The sequence below is a fragment of the Caretta caretta genome, chromosome 5 (assembly GCF_965140235.1).
Source record: "Caretta caretta isolate rCarCar2 chromosome 5, rCarCar1.hap1, whole genome shotgun sequence".
In the NCBI taxonomy this organism is placed as follows: Eukaryota; Metazoa; Chordata; order Testudines; family Cheloniidae; genus Caretta; species Caretta caretta.
In genome coordinates this window covers 61,521,961-61,536,918 of record NC_134210.1, presented here as the reverse complement: position 1 = coordinate 61,536,918, position 14,958 = coordinate 61,521,961, and the positions used below count along the sequence as shown (strand labels likewise).

At 39.3% G+C, this 14,958-nt stretch overlaps 1 protein-coding gene across 9 annotated transcripts in view; it reads left to right on the top strand.

The window, feature by feature from the left end:
• Nucleotides 1–14,958, top strand: part of MCTP1 (multiple C2 and transmembrane domain containing 1) — a 441,025-nt gene that overhangs the window by 165,617 nt on the left and 260,450 nt on the right. Inside the window, exon 1 of one of the 9 annotated variants that reach the window (XM_048850948.2) lies at nt 1,202–1,402. The exons of the other annotated variants lie outside the window; for them this stretch is intronic. Within the exon in view, the coding sequence (XP_048706905.2) occupies nt 1,346–1,402 (57 nt within the window). The 5' untranslated portion in view covers nt 1,202–1,345. Of the gene's footprint in view, nt 1–1,201; nt 1,403–14,958 lie in introns of those variants that run through there. 9 annotated transcript variants of the gene reach the window in all.

The window sequence follows — 14,958 nt, the reverse complement described above, 5'->3', positions numbered from 1 at the left end:
TTTTCTACTGCATGCATCCGATGAAGTGAGCTGTAGCTCACGAAAGCTTATGCTCAACTAGATGTGTTAGTCCCTAAGGTGCTACAAGTACTCCTTTTCTTTTTGCGAAACAAAAGTACATTCTTTCCAGAGTGAAGATTAAAGAAATCAATGAAATATCCTACCAAGAGTACAAAAAACTGGACAAGCTCTAGGGACGTGCAGATAATGATATCCAGCAGTGGAATGCTTGTGTTAATATGACTATATGGCATCATATTCGGCCAAACATCCATGTTTGTTTGCTTGCTTTCTTTTCCTTCAGGATTTTTCCCCAACCCCCTCTTTTCCACCTTCATATGCCCCCATAATCAGCATAAAATCCGTCTTTTTTTTCCCTTGGTAGAAAGATTTAATTTATGTTGTTAATCTTCTTGATGGTATTTGAATTTATTTTCAGTGTTAATGTTTTAGCTCTGAAATTACTTTAATGTAGATAATTAGAGAGGCAATGTGGGTGAGGTGATATCTTTTACTGGACCTCACCACTTTCTCTCTTATATCCTAAGACCAACACATCTACAACGGCGCTGCATATAACAGGTGAAGAAATGTTGACAAAGTTGAAAAAATAAATAGCTCTGACTCAGAGGAGACAACTGTTTTTACTGTCACGAGATGATAATGCATTTCAGGATATATTAAGGCAAAATATGTTTACAGTCTGGGTTTTTTTTTTTTAAAAAAGGCACTTTTAAAAGAACTTTGTTAGTTTTCATTAACAGTTTTAGCATGTTTGACTTCTACCTTTTTATACCGGACTGGAACTATTCACATTGGCAAGCTTGTAACCACATATCTGGTCAGCATTACAGAACATATCTTTTTTTCTACCGATCCTTTTGCTGTGTGAGATCATTTCTATGGTATGTGTGATCTCACACATGAATTCTGTATGGGAAACATGCTAAATAGTAAAATAAATGTTTTAACAGGTAAATGTTTGGATCCTGTTTATTTTTATGTTTGTTTAAAACCCATACGCCCTACCCATTTTAGGTACTCTCTGTATTCAGCATTTAGAGTTGGAGGAAAAGGCAGTTCTTAGTGTCTTGAGGTGGGGAGATGAGTCATATCCTTTGAAGCTAACTATGAAGCAACAGTATTCACACATCACGTTTTCCCCTCACTTTCATTCTGAGTAGCTGCAGTTCATAGCAGCAAGCAAGTGGTATTTGCAAAGAGGCTGTTGCTGCCAGCTGGAGGTGAACAGTATTGCTTAGCTGTTTCATCTCAAAAGGGCTAGTTGTGGATGTGCAGGTACCTTTTGTAAAGCAAAAGATGTTCTGGTCTCTCCTGTTCCACTATGCTAGATAGTTGCAAGCTGAAAACTGGAGAAACTTTGCCATTTGAGTACAATAAGGTAAGAATGTTTTTGGCTGATCTTTGTGAAGTGTACCATGCTCTAGTGACTTGCACTAGATCACATCTTGTTTTTAAATCAATTCTGTATAATATTGTATACCAAGTAATACTATGTTCTTTTTCTTACACAAATAGCAAAGGCTCTCTCATCTGTTATTTTGAAATCCAAGTAGTTTTAAAGATACTTTTTTTATGGAAAATGGTTAAATAGATTTTTTTTTGTGTGAAAACTATACATTCCCTTAAATATGCGCATGTTGTTGAGTCAGAAAAATGAATGTATTTCTCAAGTTCAGAATGCTGAAGGTGGGAAGGAATAGCACTCATCTATATTAACAAATACATCACTTTAACATGTATTGTTTCTCCCTTTCAAGCATCATGTATGTTTATAGATTAGGAACTATGAAACTGAGGGTTTTTTTGTCATCCTACAGTGTGTGTTTGTCATCATGCAGTTAGAGATCTAGTCAGAAAATAAAACAGTGATGAAATTCCACCCTTGATATGCTCATATTAAGATCTCCATATTAACAGGAACTCTTGTTTATCGACTTACCAATTGAGTTATTTATTTTTAAAATATAGTTAAGATCATTAGCTCACTTCCTCAGGTGCTGTTGAATATATTTGCATACTGCTGAGTACTATATTGATTTTGTAAGGAAAGTGCTTCTAAAATAGCCACTCTTCTTTAGATTTTTTCAGTAGCCGTAAACATCAGCCATATATTTACTGAGTTGATTTGATTGTACCTGACTTAACAGAAGACTTTAAATATATTTATAGCTTCCATTTTAAAGAAGCAGTGCTAAAATATTATTCTCTGATATATCATTAGAATCTAAATTTAAAAGTAGTACATAATTATGGGTAATCTCTATTAATTAAGATTAGATGTCTTAATTTTATTTTGTAGTATGGGAGATTCAGCTATTCAAACTATGACTTTTTTCTAAACTATGGCTATTGAAGGTGAACTTGAGAAAATGATGTGCTACATTTACTAGTGTGTGTGTGTGTGTATGTATATATATTTGTCACCTTTGAAATGGAGGAAGTTCCTCGGTTTTGGACTTTTCACAGGCATAAACATGACATCTGTCTGTAGATACTGATCGAGTTATGCTTTGTGTGCAGTGCTTATGATACAACTAGCAATGTAATCCTGCACTCTTCAGGCAAATCAGAGGCCTTCTGTGTTTTAAGTTTGTTCTAATTTGTTTAGAAATCTAGTTACCACAGAAACTGATTAGCACTAAATGTGTCTGGGGCTATGGTTTTCAGGTTACTGAACAGTGATGAGGAAATGCACATACGAGTTTTGTATTTAACTGGCACATGAAGGTGATTCTAGGATCTCAAACTTCATTTTGGGGAAAAGTGTATTTTAAAAAAAATTCATATGCTTTTCCATGGATTTTGAAGCCCTTAGATATTTGTTTTATATAAGCCTTTAGATATTTGTTTTATACTGCAGCTCTTGGCTTGGAAATCTATAAAATCCGTTAGCTAGTTCCTTGCAGTCCATCTGCCCCTCACACATACCTATAACTTCCCAATAATCTTTTTAGCCAAAACGGGGCTGTATTTGGCTAAAACATGTATTTGACCTCGTGACCCCAGAGAATCTGTCACCTAACAATTCCACAGAAAAAAAATTGTTTCTTGAATGTTGAATTTCACCTTGAGACTTGTTTTGAAGACACCATCTCTTGGATTTACGAGTTATATGTGATACTGTGTATGAAAAAGTCTGCAACTAGGCTTTCATAGTGCATGATGTACATTAAAACCATACTAGTCTTTTTCTGAGGTAAGTGAAATGTGAACACTGATCATGTTCTATGTTCAGATGTATTTTCTCTCTTGTATTCTGTGAACTTATTGGAAGTACTATGGCTCAAATGAATCCTGATTTGTTTTGCTGAAAATGCTTGGTAGAAACAAATATTCCCACAGTGGTTATTTTATTGATGAAATCAGCAGTGTTGAAACAGACGGTGATCATTCTGTTGATTTTGCTAAAAACTAAAGCTCTTGGCTGTTTAACTACTTGCTTTTTGCCTGAACACATGTGACATATTGTACATCTATCAAGAAAGCATATTAAATGGGTATATAAACATATGAAATATGTCTTGCTATACCACTGAAAAGAATGTGTCTGCCTTCAGAAAGAGTCGCCTTGGGCACTGGTGAACACTGGCAACATCGGGGCGGGGGGAGGAGGGTTAAATTAACAGCATGCACGGACACTACAATATATGCTTTCTCTAGCTTGTTCAAAAATGTTCAGCATTTATGCATATCTTGAGCACACTATATTCTTATACAGAAAAAAAAATGCAGACAATAAACTACTTTTGAATCATTAGTTGCAATAGTGTTCTACCAGATCCAGCCAGAACTAGCAAACTGGCGACAAGAGAACAGATTTAACCATATGCCAGCTTTTATAATAAAGTTATTGTTTATTCTGAGCTTCAAAAGAAAACAGCTGTATGACCTCTCCTTGTCTACTCTTGCCTACGCTTGTGTCAGACTGTAGGAAACATGCAGTTAGGTGCTGCAGTGAAAGGCAAACTGTGTCCGTACTCACTGTGGTGTGTAGCTACAGGCATCAGTGAAGGGCTCCAGCAGGGATTAGGGGGAAGCAGGGACTTTCCCTTCTGCCTCCTGCTGCTGGCATCTTTCACTGTGGTGGGGAAAGGCTCTGGCAGCAGGCCACTACACTGCTAAAAATAACATTGTAAACATGGGAGGCACTACTTGAGTGTTCTGTCCTGTCCTGTCCTGAATCCTATGCCCTACTCTACTCATGTGAGCACTGACTCAGTACACTGCTACTTGTACCAGTGCTAGCTGGGTGTTCAGTGTCTGTACTCTGCATGGCACTGTAAGATAAATATAAGAGAAATGATCTGTAATATATTTTAAATTGTTAGCCTCCAAGAGGTTTCTCATGATTTGCTACTGTCAAGTTCCTTCCCCACTCTGAACTCTAGGGTACAGATGTGGGGACCTGCATGAAAACCCCCTAAGCTTATTTTTACTAGCTTAGGTTAAAACTTCCCCAAGATACAAACTATTTTACCTTTTGCCCTTGGACTTTATTGCTGCCACCACCAAGCATCTCACAAATATATAACCGGGAAAGAGCCTGCTTGGAAACGTCTCTTCCCCCAGAATCCCCCCAAACCGTACACCCCCTTTCCTGGGGAAGGCTTGATAAAAATCCTCACCAATTTGCATAGGTGAACACAGACCGAAACCCTTGGATCTTAAGAACAATGAAAAAAGCAATCAGGTTCTTAAAAGAAGAATTTTAATTGAAGAATAAAAGTAAAAGAATTACCTCTGTAAAATCAGGATGGTATATACCTTACAGGGTAATTAGATTCAAAACATAGAGAATCCCTCTAGGCAAAACCTTAAGTTACAAAAAGACACAAAAACAGGAATATACATTCCATTCAGCACAGCTTATTTTATCAGCCATTGAAACAAAACCAAATCTAGCACATATCTAGCTAGTTTACTTACTAAGTTCTAAGACTCCATTCCTTTTCTGTTCCTGGCAAAAGCATCACACAGACAGAGAGAACCTTTGTTTCTCCCCCACCTCCAGCTTTGAAAGTATCTTGTCTCCTCATTGGTCATTTTGGTCAGGTGCCAGCGAGGTTATCCTAGCTTCTTAAACCTTTACAGGTGAAAGGGTTTTTCCTCTGGCCAGGAGGGATTTTAAAGGTGTTTACCCTTCCCTTTATATTTATGATGGCTACCATGTTGAATATTTACTCTATTTCTTGTGATAACTTATGAACTTCTGTATTACTTTTAAAAAAAGTTGTTTAATTTATAAGTAGCCAGTGGGTATTTAGATTAACAGAAAGGACCATAATGCCAGCCCTCTGCACAACACGCATATGGGATGAATAAGCCTAATAACTTTTACAACGAGCTGAATAATCTGATAAAAAATATTGCCTCAGGAATGTTTTGCAGAATGTTTGTTCATTTGCTAATAAAGGGTGGGGCCACTCTTTCTAATTTTATTTTTAGAATGGATAAAACTATCAGAAAACCAATAGTAGTTGCCCCAAATTTGTTTGAGGGGGGAGCATGGGGGCCTAATTGGCATGCTCCTTTCTTCTCTCTGACCCCACTAAAAGGTGTCTTATGAACATTTGCTCAGCTTTCTCCTGTTAAATGGACATGACAGGGTAGATGGGGAATTAAACTGCGGAGATATGGACCCAGCAACCTCTGGCAGACTAGCAGGAAAATACCAATAGGATTTAATAATGACCTGGTTGCTGCTATTCCCATTCTGCATTAACCGTTTCCTTTTTAAAGGGGTTTAACCCATGTGGGGAAGCTTTTATGAAAACCATGCTGCTGTGAGAAATGAGGTAACTCTGGGCAAAGAGCAGAGAGATGATCCGCTCATTAGGAAGGCCCAGTCGAAAAGGGACCCTGGCGGCTGTGCTGACTGGGCTGCTAAAAGTCTGGTAGGCCACAGCAGCCAGCTCTACGCAGCTCCCAGATGCAGCCAGCCTGTGCCTCTGGCTGCTAGGTGCAGAGACGGCCAGGGGTGCTCCACACAGGCACTGTCCCGAGCGCCAACTCCGTAGCTCCCATTGGCCAGGAACCATGGTCAGTGGGAGGTGTGGGAGCGGTGCCTGTGGATAAGGGCAGCGCGCGGAGCCCCCTGACCACTCCTGCACCTAGGAGCCAGGGGGACATGCCAGCCACTTCTGGGAGCCACATGAGGTAAGTGCTGCGCAGAGCCTTCCCTCCCCCCCTCGACACAGCAGAGGGTCTTCGATTGCTGCTAGGACCCCGGGCTGGGATGCAGTGGAGTGGATGGGCCTGCATCCCCCCTGCCACCCACCTTGCAGGTGGCAGTCTCCCCCTCCCCCTGGTTGCTAAAACTAGGGCCTGGGCTTTTATACTGAACTATTTGCTCAGCTCCTGTCTGAGGGCATGAGCCCCTGACTGTTTCTTTGCTGACCCGCCCTGACCCAGGGCCTGGGCTTATATCGAATCACTTGCGGGACCCAGCCTGAAGGTCTGGGCCATAGACTGGGTATTCCCCAACCCAGCAGAGTGTGTTGTGAGGCAGTGTGGTGTCCTACCACCCTGCCGAGGGACGAGCCCCGCCTGAGTTCCCTTACACACGGTGGAGAATGCGAGCACGAGCCCTTGACCCCTGTGAGAAGGGACCTGGGTGGGGAGGACTATGGCATTATAAGAAACTTTTCCAGAGATCCGATATTTTGGAGTGGTGATTGATTCCGGGCTGTATAATGTATGCATCTCTAAGGAAAGGAGACAATAATTCTGTCAACTGCTCTTCTGAAGCTCATGTCCTTCTGCGACTATTATGCATGCTAGTATCCTGCTCAGGCATTTTAACTTGGACACAATATTTCATGAGGCCTCTTAAGAAATTTCACTTTTCTCTTTCACTTACCACCATCTTCTGGCAGCTAGCGGGACGTTAATTTCATGCAAGGTACATGTGGTTTTTTATCTTGATGGATGTCTCCCATCCTAACTCTATCCACCACAGAAGTGGTAACAGTCCTGATAATTAGCACAGAGTTGGTGGCCTCACTGGTCAATTTGAGTCTGATGTTATGCACTTGGTCAGTTTAGAAATCAGCCATGCGTAGAAGCTCAGGACAAGTATGTCTTGCTTAAGTCCCTCAAGATCAGTGAGGAAACAGATAACTGGAGCCATAGCAGCTTCCTAACAAAAATGATTATATTACTTTGGTATAAATGGTCACTGCTCTGTGTAGGGCTATTAACAAAATAACTTGCTAGAAAACAATGGAAAACAATAGTTTTAAGGCTTACAGCAAGAGGTACAGTAGAGGAAAGGGTACTCAGCATGACAGGATTTTAAATTTTGGTGCATGAAAAATGTCTTTAGCTACACTAAATCTATAGAATCACCTGATATGACAGATTTCTAGGATACTCATTTTTTATATTTAATTTTAGATGGTGGGAATTGTTTTCTAGTAGTAAAACTCATCACAATCTTAACAGTTAGATACAAAATTTGTGCCTCTATGTCAATGCAGATGTAAAATAACATTGAAGAATCGTGTTGTCTGATTGGTCAATAATTGTGGTGGAGCTATCTGGGAAAACCACCACAGATCTAGATAATTTTTATTTGCCAAACAGGATCACAACAAATATCATTATGCTTCCACTAACTGGTGTCCATAAAACACAAATTCTTAATGTCATTTCATATTTTTAATAATTTAAAGGATTGATTATCAATTATAATTTTATATTGCTTATTCAGAAGTTCTATTTTTCTCTTGATGCACTAGTGTTGCTGGGATCTGAGAGCGGGAGGTGGCCCATGTTCCATACAGAAGTGCCTCTTTTTGGCACGGCTGAGAGACTCGCATCAGATGCGAGAATAAAGATTATAGCAGTTTTGAAACTACCACTGGGACATGGCTCTGCACCACACTTTGCCCAGGTTGCGTTCAGATGCTCTGTGTGCTGCCCAACAAGACTGCAACATCAGGAGTGATACACAATGAAAACTTGTTGGGCCAGGCCTGATTGGCAATTTTTCTACCCCAGTTTTACACTTGTATAAATCCATTGATTTGAACAAAATGTAGAATCACACCTAGTACAGAATTCAAAAAGCAAAATTATCTGTGACAATGGTGATGGAAATACAATGGAGCGAGCTTCACTCCAGGTGAGTATGGAGTCAATGAAGAGAATAGGAAAATACTAAAGTAGGTTAACTTTTTTTTTTTTCTCCCTTTGTCCTGGAATAATATTTAACAGGGCTCACCTATTACAATACAATGTTTTATGTACTAAAGTTTTGTTGCATCTTCACAAGTTTTAGAACTTTGCCTTCATCCTCATGCCTGGATGTGCCAGAATCACAACTCAGACACCCTTTTGGGTCTTGCTGAGTAATGTAATTAGCAGGTTTGTTCTCATTAGTCGCTTAGGCATCCTGCAAACATGCACATGCTTAATTACATGCATGTGAGTAGCTTCACTAGCTTCAGTTGGGTTACCCACATATGTCAGTTTAAGCACATGTATAACTGTGAAGCCCATCATTAAGTCTATATGACATGAGCTCCTATGTGCCTGATCCACATAGTAAGCAACTTTGAACTATAGAAGCTTATGCTCTGAACCCTGAGGTTTCAGGTTCAATTTCTTGTGATGACCAAGGGGATGATTATTACATTTGCGGGATCATGACCACAATTTGCAATCTTTATGTAAGCTTGTGTAAATTGTAATAGATGAAAAATAATGTAGTATAAAGGGAAAGCCTGTGTAAAGAGAAATAGATATGTAAATTGCAGCGAGGCTTTGAAAAAAATGCCTGTCAAAATTATGCATAATTTTATCATGACATAGAGATGAAATATGGTGCATTTAAATAGAGATATTGGAATGTAAAAGAAAAACATTCCTTAGGTTGTCAGGAATAGCAAAGAAAATAAAGATGTAAAGCACCTACTTGAAATATGGATGTAGAACAGGCTGTTCCAATACATGTCAGGGCCAGCAGATAAAAAGATATGTGAACTTTGGACTACCCTCTTGAAATAAATAGCTAAACTTAATTTGCTATAGAGTGTTGAAAGAACAGTAATTTACTTTCTGTTCAAGACAAGATAGGTGTGATGCAGAGCTAACATTTTTTTATTACATTGTTGTTATCCCAAATGATTAAGGTTGACAAGCAGATAGAATATTTAAATATGAATCTCACTAGTTTGTAGAACTCATCCAAACAGATATAGCTTAATTGCTGAAAGTGGAAAGCTGCCCTTCTGATGATAGACCCATAGGAGGTCTAAAGATTAACACAAAAGGAATCTATATTAAAAAGAATAAGGAAGGTTGAAATCTCTTATATAAGAGACATTGCACATGCCTGGAGTTGAGAAAGTAAATGTTCTGTATAGCTGAGTGTAGAAGTGACCTGAATATGGCTAGGGAAACATTAATTTCTGAATCTTGAAGGTCTCCCAGTAATCTCAACAATTTTCGACATTGAAGATTTCTGTCAAAACAGTGGAAGAAAAATTACCCAAAGAGAAAAAATCCTGATATTTTACAATTAATTTTCTGTTGGGTTAATAAAATTACTTAATATGACAGCTGTTGACCTCTGTAATTATCCACTTGTTGGTCTCTGTGGAACAGCATATAAGTAGTTATAATGGGCTGTTTATGGGTAGTGAAGAAATCTATTTATTTATTAAACTGTCTGCACTTCAGCAGAGCTCCAGTCTCAGCCACAGGCCATCTATGCCTGTCTCAAGAAGTGTTTGGTTTTAAAAGCTAGCTATAATAGAGTTTTGGGGCCTGCTCATGCTCCCCTTTGCTCCTTCAACTTCCAAATCAGGCTTTTGTTATATGAGGTGCCTGTGCAAAAGGAAAACTACCTTTGTGAGTGTAAACAGCTGAAATAACTGTCTGCAGCCTAGAAGAATGAAATTAGATTACATTCTTTTATAATAAACATTTGAATTTTGTAGAGTCAGGAGGAAAAAGAATTTAGAAATTGAATTTAGAGATAGATGGGGTATATTATTCATGTAGTTCTCATTGATTTTGAAAGTTGCCACCATATTTGGGAGTAAAACTTCCTTCCTTCCTTCCTTATGCTAATGTTGTAAAGCAGCAGTTGTAAATGTTAATATTTTAGGAAAATTAAAATAACTGATACTCTGACTGCAAGCTTTTGCAGGATTAGTTTATCTTCCAACAGTTGGTCACGTTGACATGCATAAACATTCACAGAATCAGGACCCCAGTTTAAGTTATACTTTTATCTTTGTTTAACTATCCAGCCAGTTTAAAAATGTAAAGATTTTGTGATTTAAAATTTGGTGGCTTTTTTTTCCCCATTTTAAACTTGGTAGGTGTCCCTCCATGCTCTTCCCTACTCTCCAAAGCTAACCCTGCATCACAAAGAACTATTTGGAAAAAGTGTAATGGATAGTAAAACTGTAGCCAATATCTTCATTTTAGGTTTTAATTAAAAGTGCAAAATTGCAAACACTGACAGACTGAAAGTGCATTGATTCATTATAAGAAACTTGGGTAGCAAATTTATTTCTTGTTTTGTCTGTAATAATGGAACTGTAGGGTCATGATTTAGAGGTGATTTAAGCAAAACACGTATCGAAAATCAGGTCAGTCCATTAAAATTATTCCCTTGCTCTTGAGATAAATTGACTAAAAATATTTTTTAAAAAAAAATTGTCCATAAGGGAAGGCTACAGTTTACATTTCGTCAGTATGACTTTAAATTCCTGTTAAAATTCAAATTTGCCACTTCAATATCTCTGGTAATTGCATTTGCTTTGTTTCTTTATATTCATGCCAGTTTTAGCAAGATTAGAGGTCAGGAAGTGTGCTCACTGGTCCCAGAAGCTTGATGCTGTGGGTGTTTTGTCTGGCTGGCTGGAAGAAAAGGGATTATTTATTGCCCCTTTTAAGGGGTTCCCCTACAATGAAGGCAGAGCAGGAGTAGGAGGGGGAAGGTTTATAGGGATGGCAAAGGGAAGAGCAGGAAGCAGCTGAACCAGGTGGGGTGGAGGGGATAGGAAGTGCACAGCCCTTCCTGCTCACCAGAAGAGGGAAGTATTTGTATTCCATATAGCCCTGAAGAAATCCCTCTTTGACATGGATAAAGCTGGTGGAAGCACACACCTACCCATGAAATCTAAATAAGGATTGGGATTCCTCATGACTTGCTGAGGGCAACACACTAGTAGCCCTTTTTCCTGAGGGGCTGGGAAGGAATTTTTCCCTTGCTGACAGATTGGCTGAAGAGGGTCTCTCCCCCGCCTTCTGGGACCCAGTGAGGTAGTGCATGGGGGTTAGGTTCTAATGTCACAATTTAATATGTAAAACTCATGGCAGATGTCCAGTGCAGGTACTCATTATGGAAGGGGTACGGTTACGAAAGAAAATGGATTAAAAAGCATTTGAAAGAAATAATCTCTTAAAGGAGCTGAGGAAGTGGGGTTGGGGCACCTACATCTGGGGCAGTAGGGACGTGACCCTCCCCCGTGCCCCCTCTTCTTTTTGAGCTGCCCATTAAGGGAGCTGAGGAAGGAGGAATTATGTGGAGGTGATTAAGGAAATGTTGATGACCTGTACTGTGCAATTTATTGCCAGGTACACCCAGTATTTTAAGAGAATGATGTTGCAACCTCACTAAACCACATGCATTGCCATCTGTTTTTCTTCCAGTATGGCCAGACCATTGTGATATGATTTTTCACCCCACATCTACTAAAAGTTATGTAACTAACCAGAGTAAAAAAAGTCAGTCTTCATCAGTTCAAAATGACATTGACTTCCCCAGCACATCTTCTTTAAAAATATAGATATAATTTTTAGAGCCACATCCTGCAACCATGCATGTGACTTTGACTTTCAGAAAATGGAAATTAAAAGAGCATAAACTAGACCAGACAATATGTAAGGTAAATTAGGAGGGCTAAAATGGAATTTGAAGAGTAAGTAGCTAAAAGTACAAAAACAAATAAATTCTTTACATTTATCAGAAATGGGAAGCCTGAGAGAAAATCACTGTGTTCTTCTAATCTGAGGCGCTACAAGATTTCTTTGCATTTGATTTCTTTGCATCCCCAGTGTCTACCACAGAGAATGCTGGAAATACATACCCCAAACCTGCTATTATCTGATGATAATAACAAGGCATTATTGGGGATTGAGGCGCCAAAAGAAGAGGTGCTGGAAAAAATTGATAAATTTAAAAAGCACCAAGTCTTGGCTCACATGGTGCATATATAAATCTCACGCATCCAACAGAAAGATCATACACTATTCTTCCCTGTCCATCATACATATTCACCTACTGATTTCTATCTAATCTCAGGGCAGGTAGTCCAATCTGTGTTCAGTTACTCCACAATACAATGGTGATCTCTGACATGCACCCATTATTCTACAATTTACCCCCTACACACTGGGCAAGAAACAAAATAAATGGAAGTTTACTATTTTAGTAATCTTAGACCCCCATTTCAAGTTGCTTATAAAGAAGGAAACTGATCTCTCCTTGGAAACCAATGAGCCCTCAGTTCCCTATAGCAAGCTTCGATGGGAAACTTTAAAAGTCTTTCTTAGAGGCAGAATTGTTATTTTTGCTGTGGCTAAAGAAAGGAGTATGCTCAAAATCCTTCCCCAGAATTCTTATGCAGACTGACCAGAAAAAGGTATGTGCTCAATAAGATGAATGTGGCCCCAGCAGAGTTTGTGCTTTTTTTTCCGATTAAGACAAGACTTCTCGGAGTTGAGGGAAAAGGCAGGTTGTACACAAATGGCAGCTAGAGGAATTGTTTCAGCAATCTGAAATGAGCATAATAAACAGTTCTTTAATTTTTATAAAAGTCCATGCAATTCTGATTCTGCCCCTTCACAGAAAGCCCTGGACATTTTCTTTGCTAAAATACAAGTGCCCCAACTCTCTGAGGTTCAGCTGGAGAATTTGGATGCCCCATTTGCATCATCCAAGCTTGCCAGTGCCCGAAGTCCATGAAATTAAGGAAGGCTCCTGCCACAAATCTTGAGCTTCAGATTCATAGCAGAGATGGAGAGCTTTGTAGACACAAAGAGTTCTTTCAGAAATAGTTCACAGGTTATAGTCCAATGTTTAGCTTCAGGGCAGGATTCAGTCCTTATGACTTAGGCTTCCCCTGCATGAAACCTCAAGTAGATCTAAGGTGACTGGATTAGGACCCAAGCCATTTTTTATACAGTTTCAGGCTGCCTTTGACAGGTTGGAGTTCCTCGGCGAACAATAGACACTCATTTTCTAAGTATTGCTGGTTATTATTCACACAGATTAACATAAGGCAATTGCCTGTTTTTCTACCGTTCACAGATGATTTGCTATACATTTCAAAGAGATGAATGCAGTGATATCCTATCTTAACAGTTCATTTAAATGTTGTCCTTTTGATCTCTGAATTAACAGAATACAGGATAGACAGGGACTGTTTGATTACATATTGGCATATTGACTGTTTGATTACATAGTTGACCTCTACCAATATATATATGTAAATACACAAAAACACAAACATTATCTGTGGTGGCAGAGCTCCTTCTCCACCTTAGTAGGTTCCACCCTTCCTCTTAGCATGGACTGGGGGATTCCTCTTTCTCTAGGAATTTCCTCAAGTCCCTGGGTTTACTGTCCCCACCTTGTCTGAGATGGGGTTCCTCCCAGCCTACCTCACAGGGGATGGGGAGGAGAGCTTCTTAGTCTCTGGTAGCTCCTTCAGACATAGTGGAGGCAGGCCAGACACCCAATTCAGTCTCTCCCCTCCGGCGGGGTCTCTTCCCTCAAACCTCTGGAGCCCAGAAGGGCTGTATACCCTGTTTCCCCTGCTCTTCACCTCTGTACCTGTGAGGTCTCTCTCCTGGTGTCTCCCCTACAGCTTCTATTACATGCACCTATCTGACTGGAGGAGAGGCCTTTAACAGGTTATGGCAGGCCCTTGACTGGGCCCAGGTGTCCTAATTAACCTGGAGTAACCCCTGTTTAATTACCAGGGGAAAAGAGACCTGCTTATCCTGGGGCTAATATACCTGCCTTTGACCATCTTTTATTCAGGATGAATGCTAAAAGTGACTGTTCACAAACCTCAGTGATGTGAGCCTTGTTTCGCAAGAATGACAAGTTAGATAGAATGTGGACTTTCAGAGGGTGAAACTACAAGTCTTAACCAAAGTGTAACTTACAGTAAACCTGGCAGCTATACACTATGTTCATTTATAATAGGTATTTTATATATTGGAGTGTCAACATTTTTAAATTAAATGTTTTACATTTAAAAAAAATCACTCTTATAGTTGTCTGGCCTGACCCTGTCACACTACCCGTATGTTTTTAAGGGTTGAATTTGAGTCATTTGTCCTGCAGGATACTTAACCCTTTCTGGTCATGCGTCACACCAATATATATCCAGATCAGGTTGGGATTGGCTATAGGCTGCATGACTTGGATAACTTATGGCTGTTAGTAGTTATAATAGTGGCTTTTAGCCTTAGATGTAGAAAAGATAGTGAACTGTGAATACATTATATACAGTCCAGAGTTTTGGTTTGGGGCTCAGTTTTAGTGAATGGGTTAACTTCTATATAAGGGCCCTATGTCTTGTCTCTTAGCCAATGGCATCATTTCAGACTCATTTAACCTCCCCAGAGGCACCTCTTTTGTGTGCAGTCTGGCTGTAATGTCTGCAGAGATCATCATACATCCTACCCAAATATTCAGAGTATTAACAATGGTCCATTGGCATATAATTTGATGCTATAGACAGATGATGCTCTTTTGTTGATGATAAATCACAATTTCCCATTTTTTATGGCTAGTTTATTGATCACAGCAACCTTAACTAATGCTAACTAAACTTTTTTGCTTGTGAATTTAGACGAAACAGTGAAATTATGCGCTTTTAGAACATGTAAGAAAATCCATTT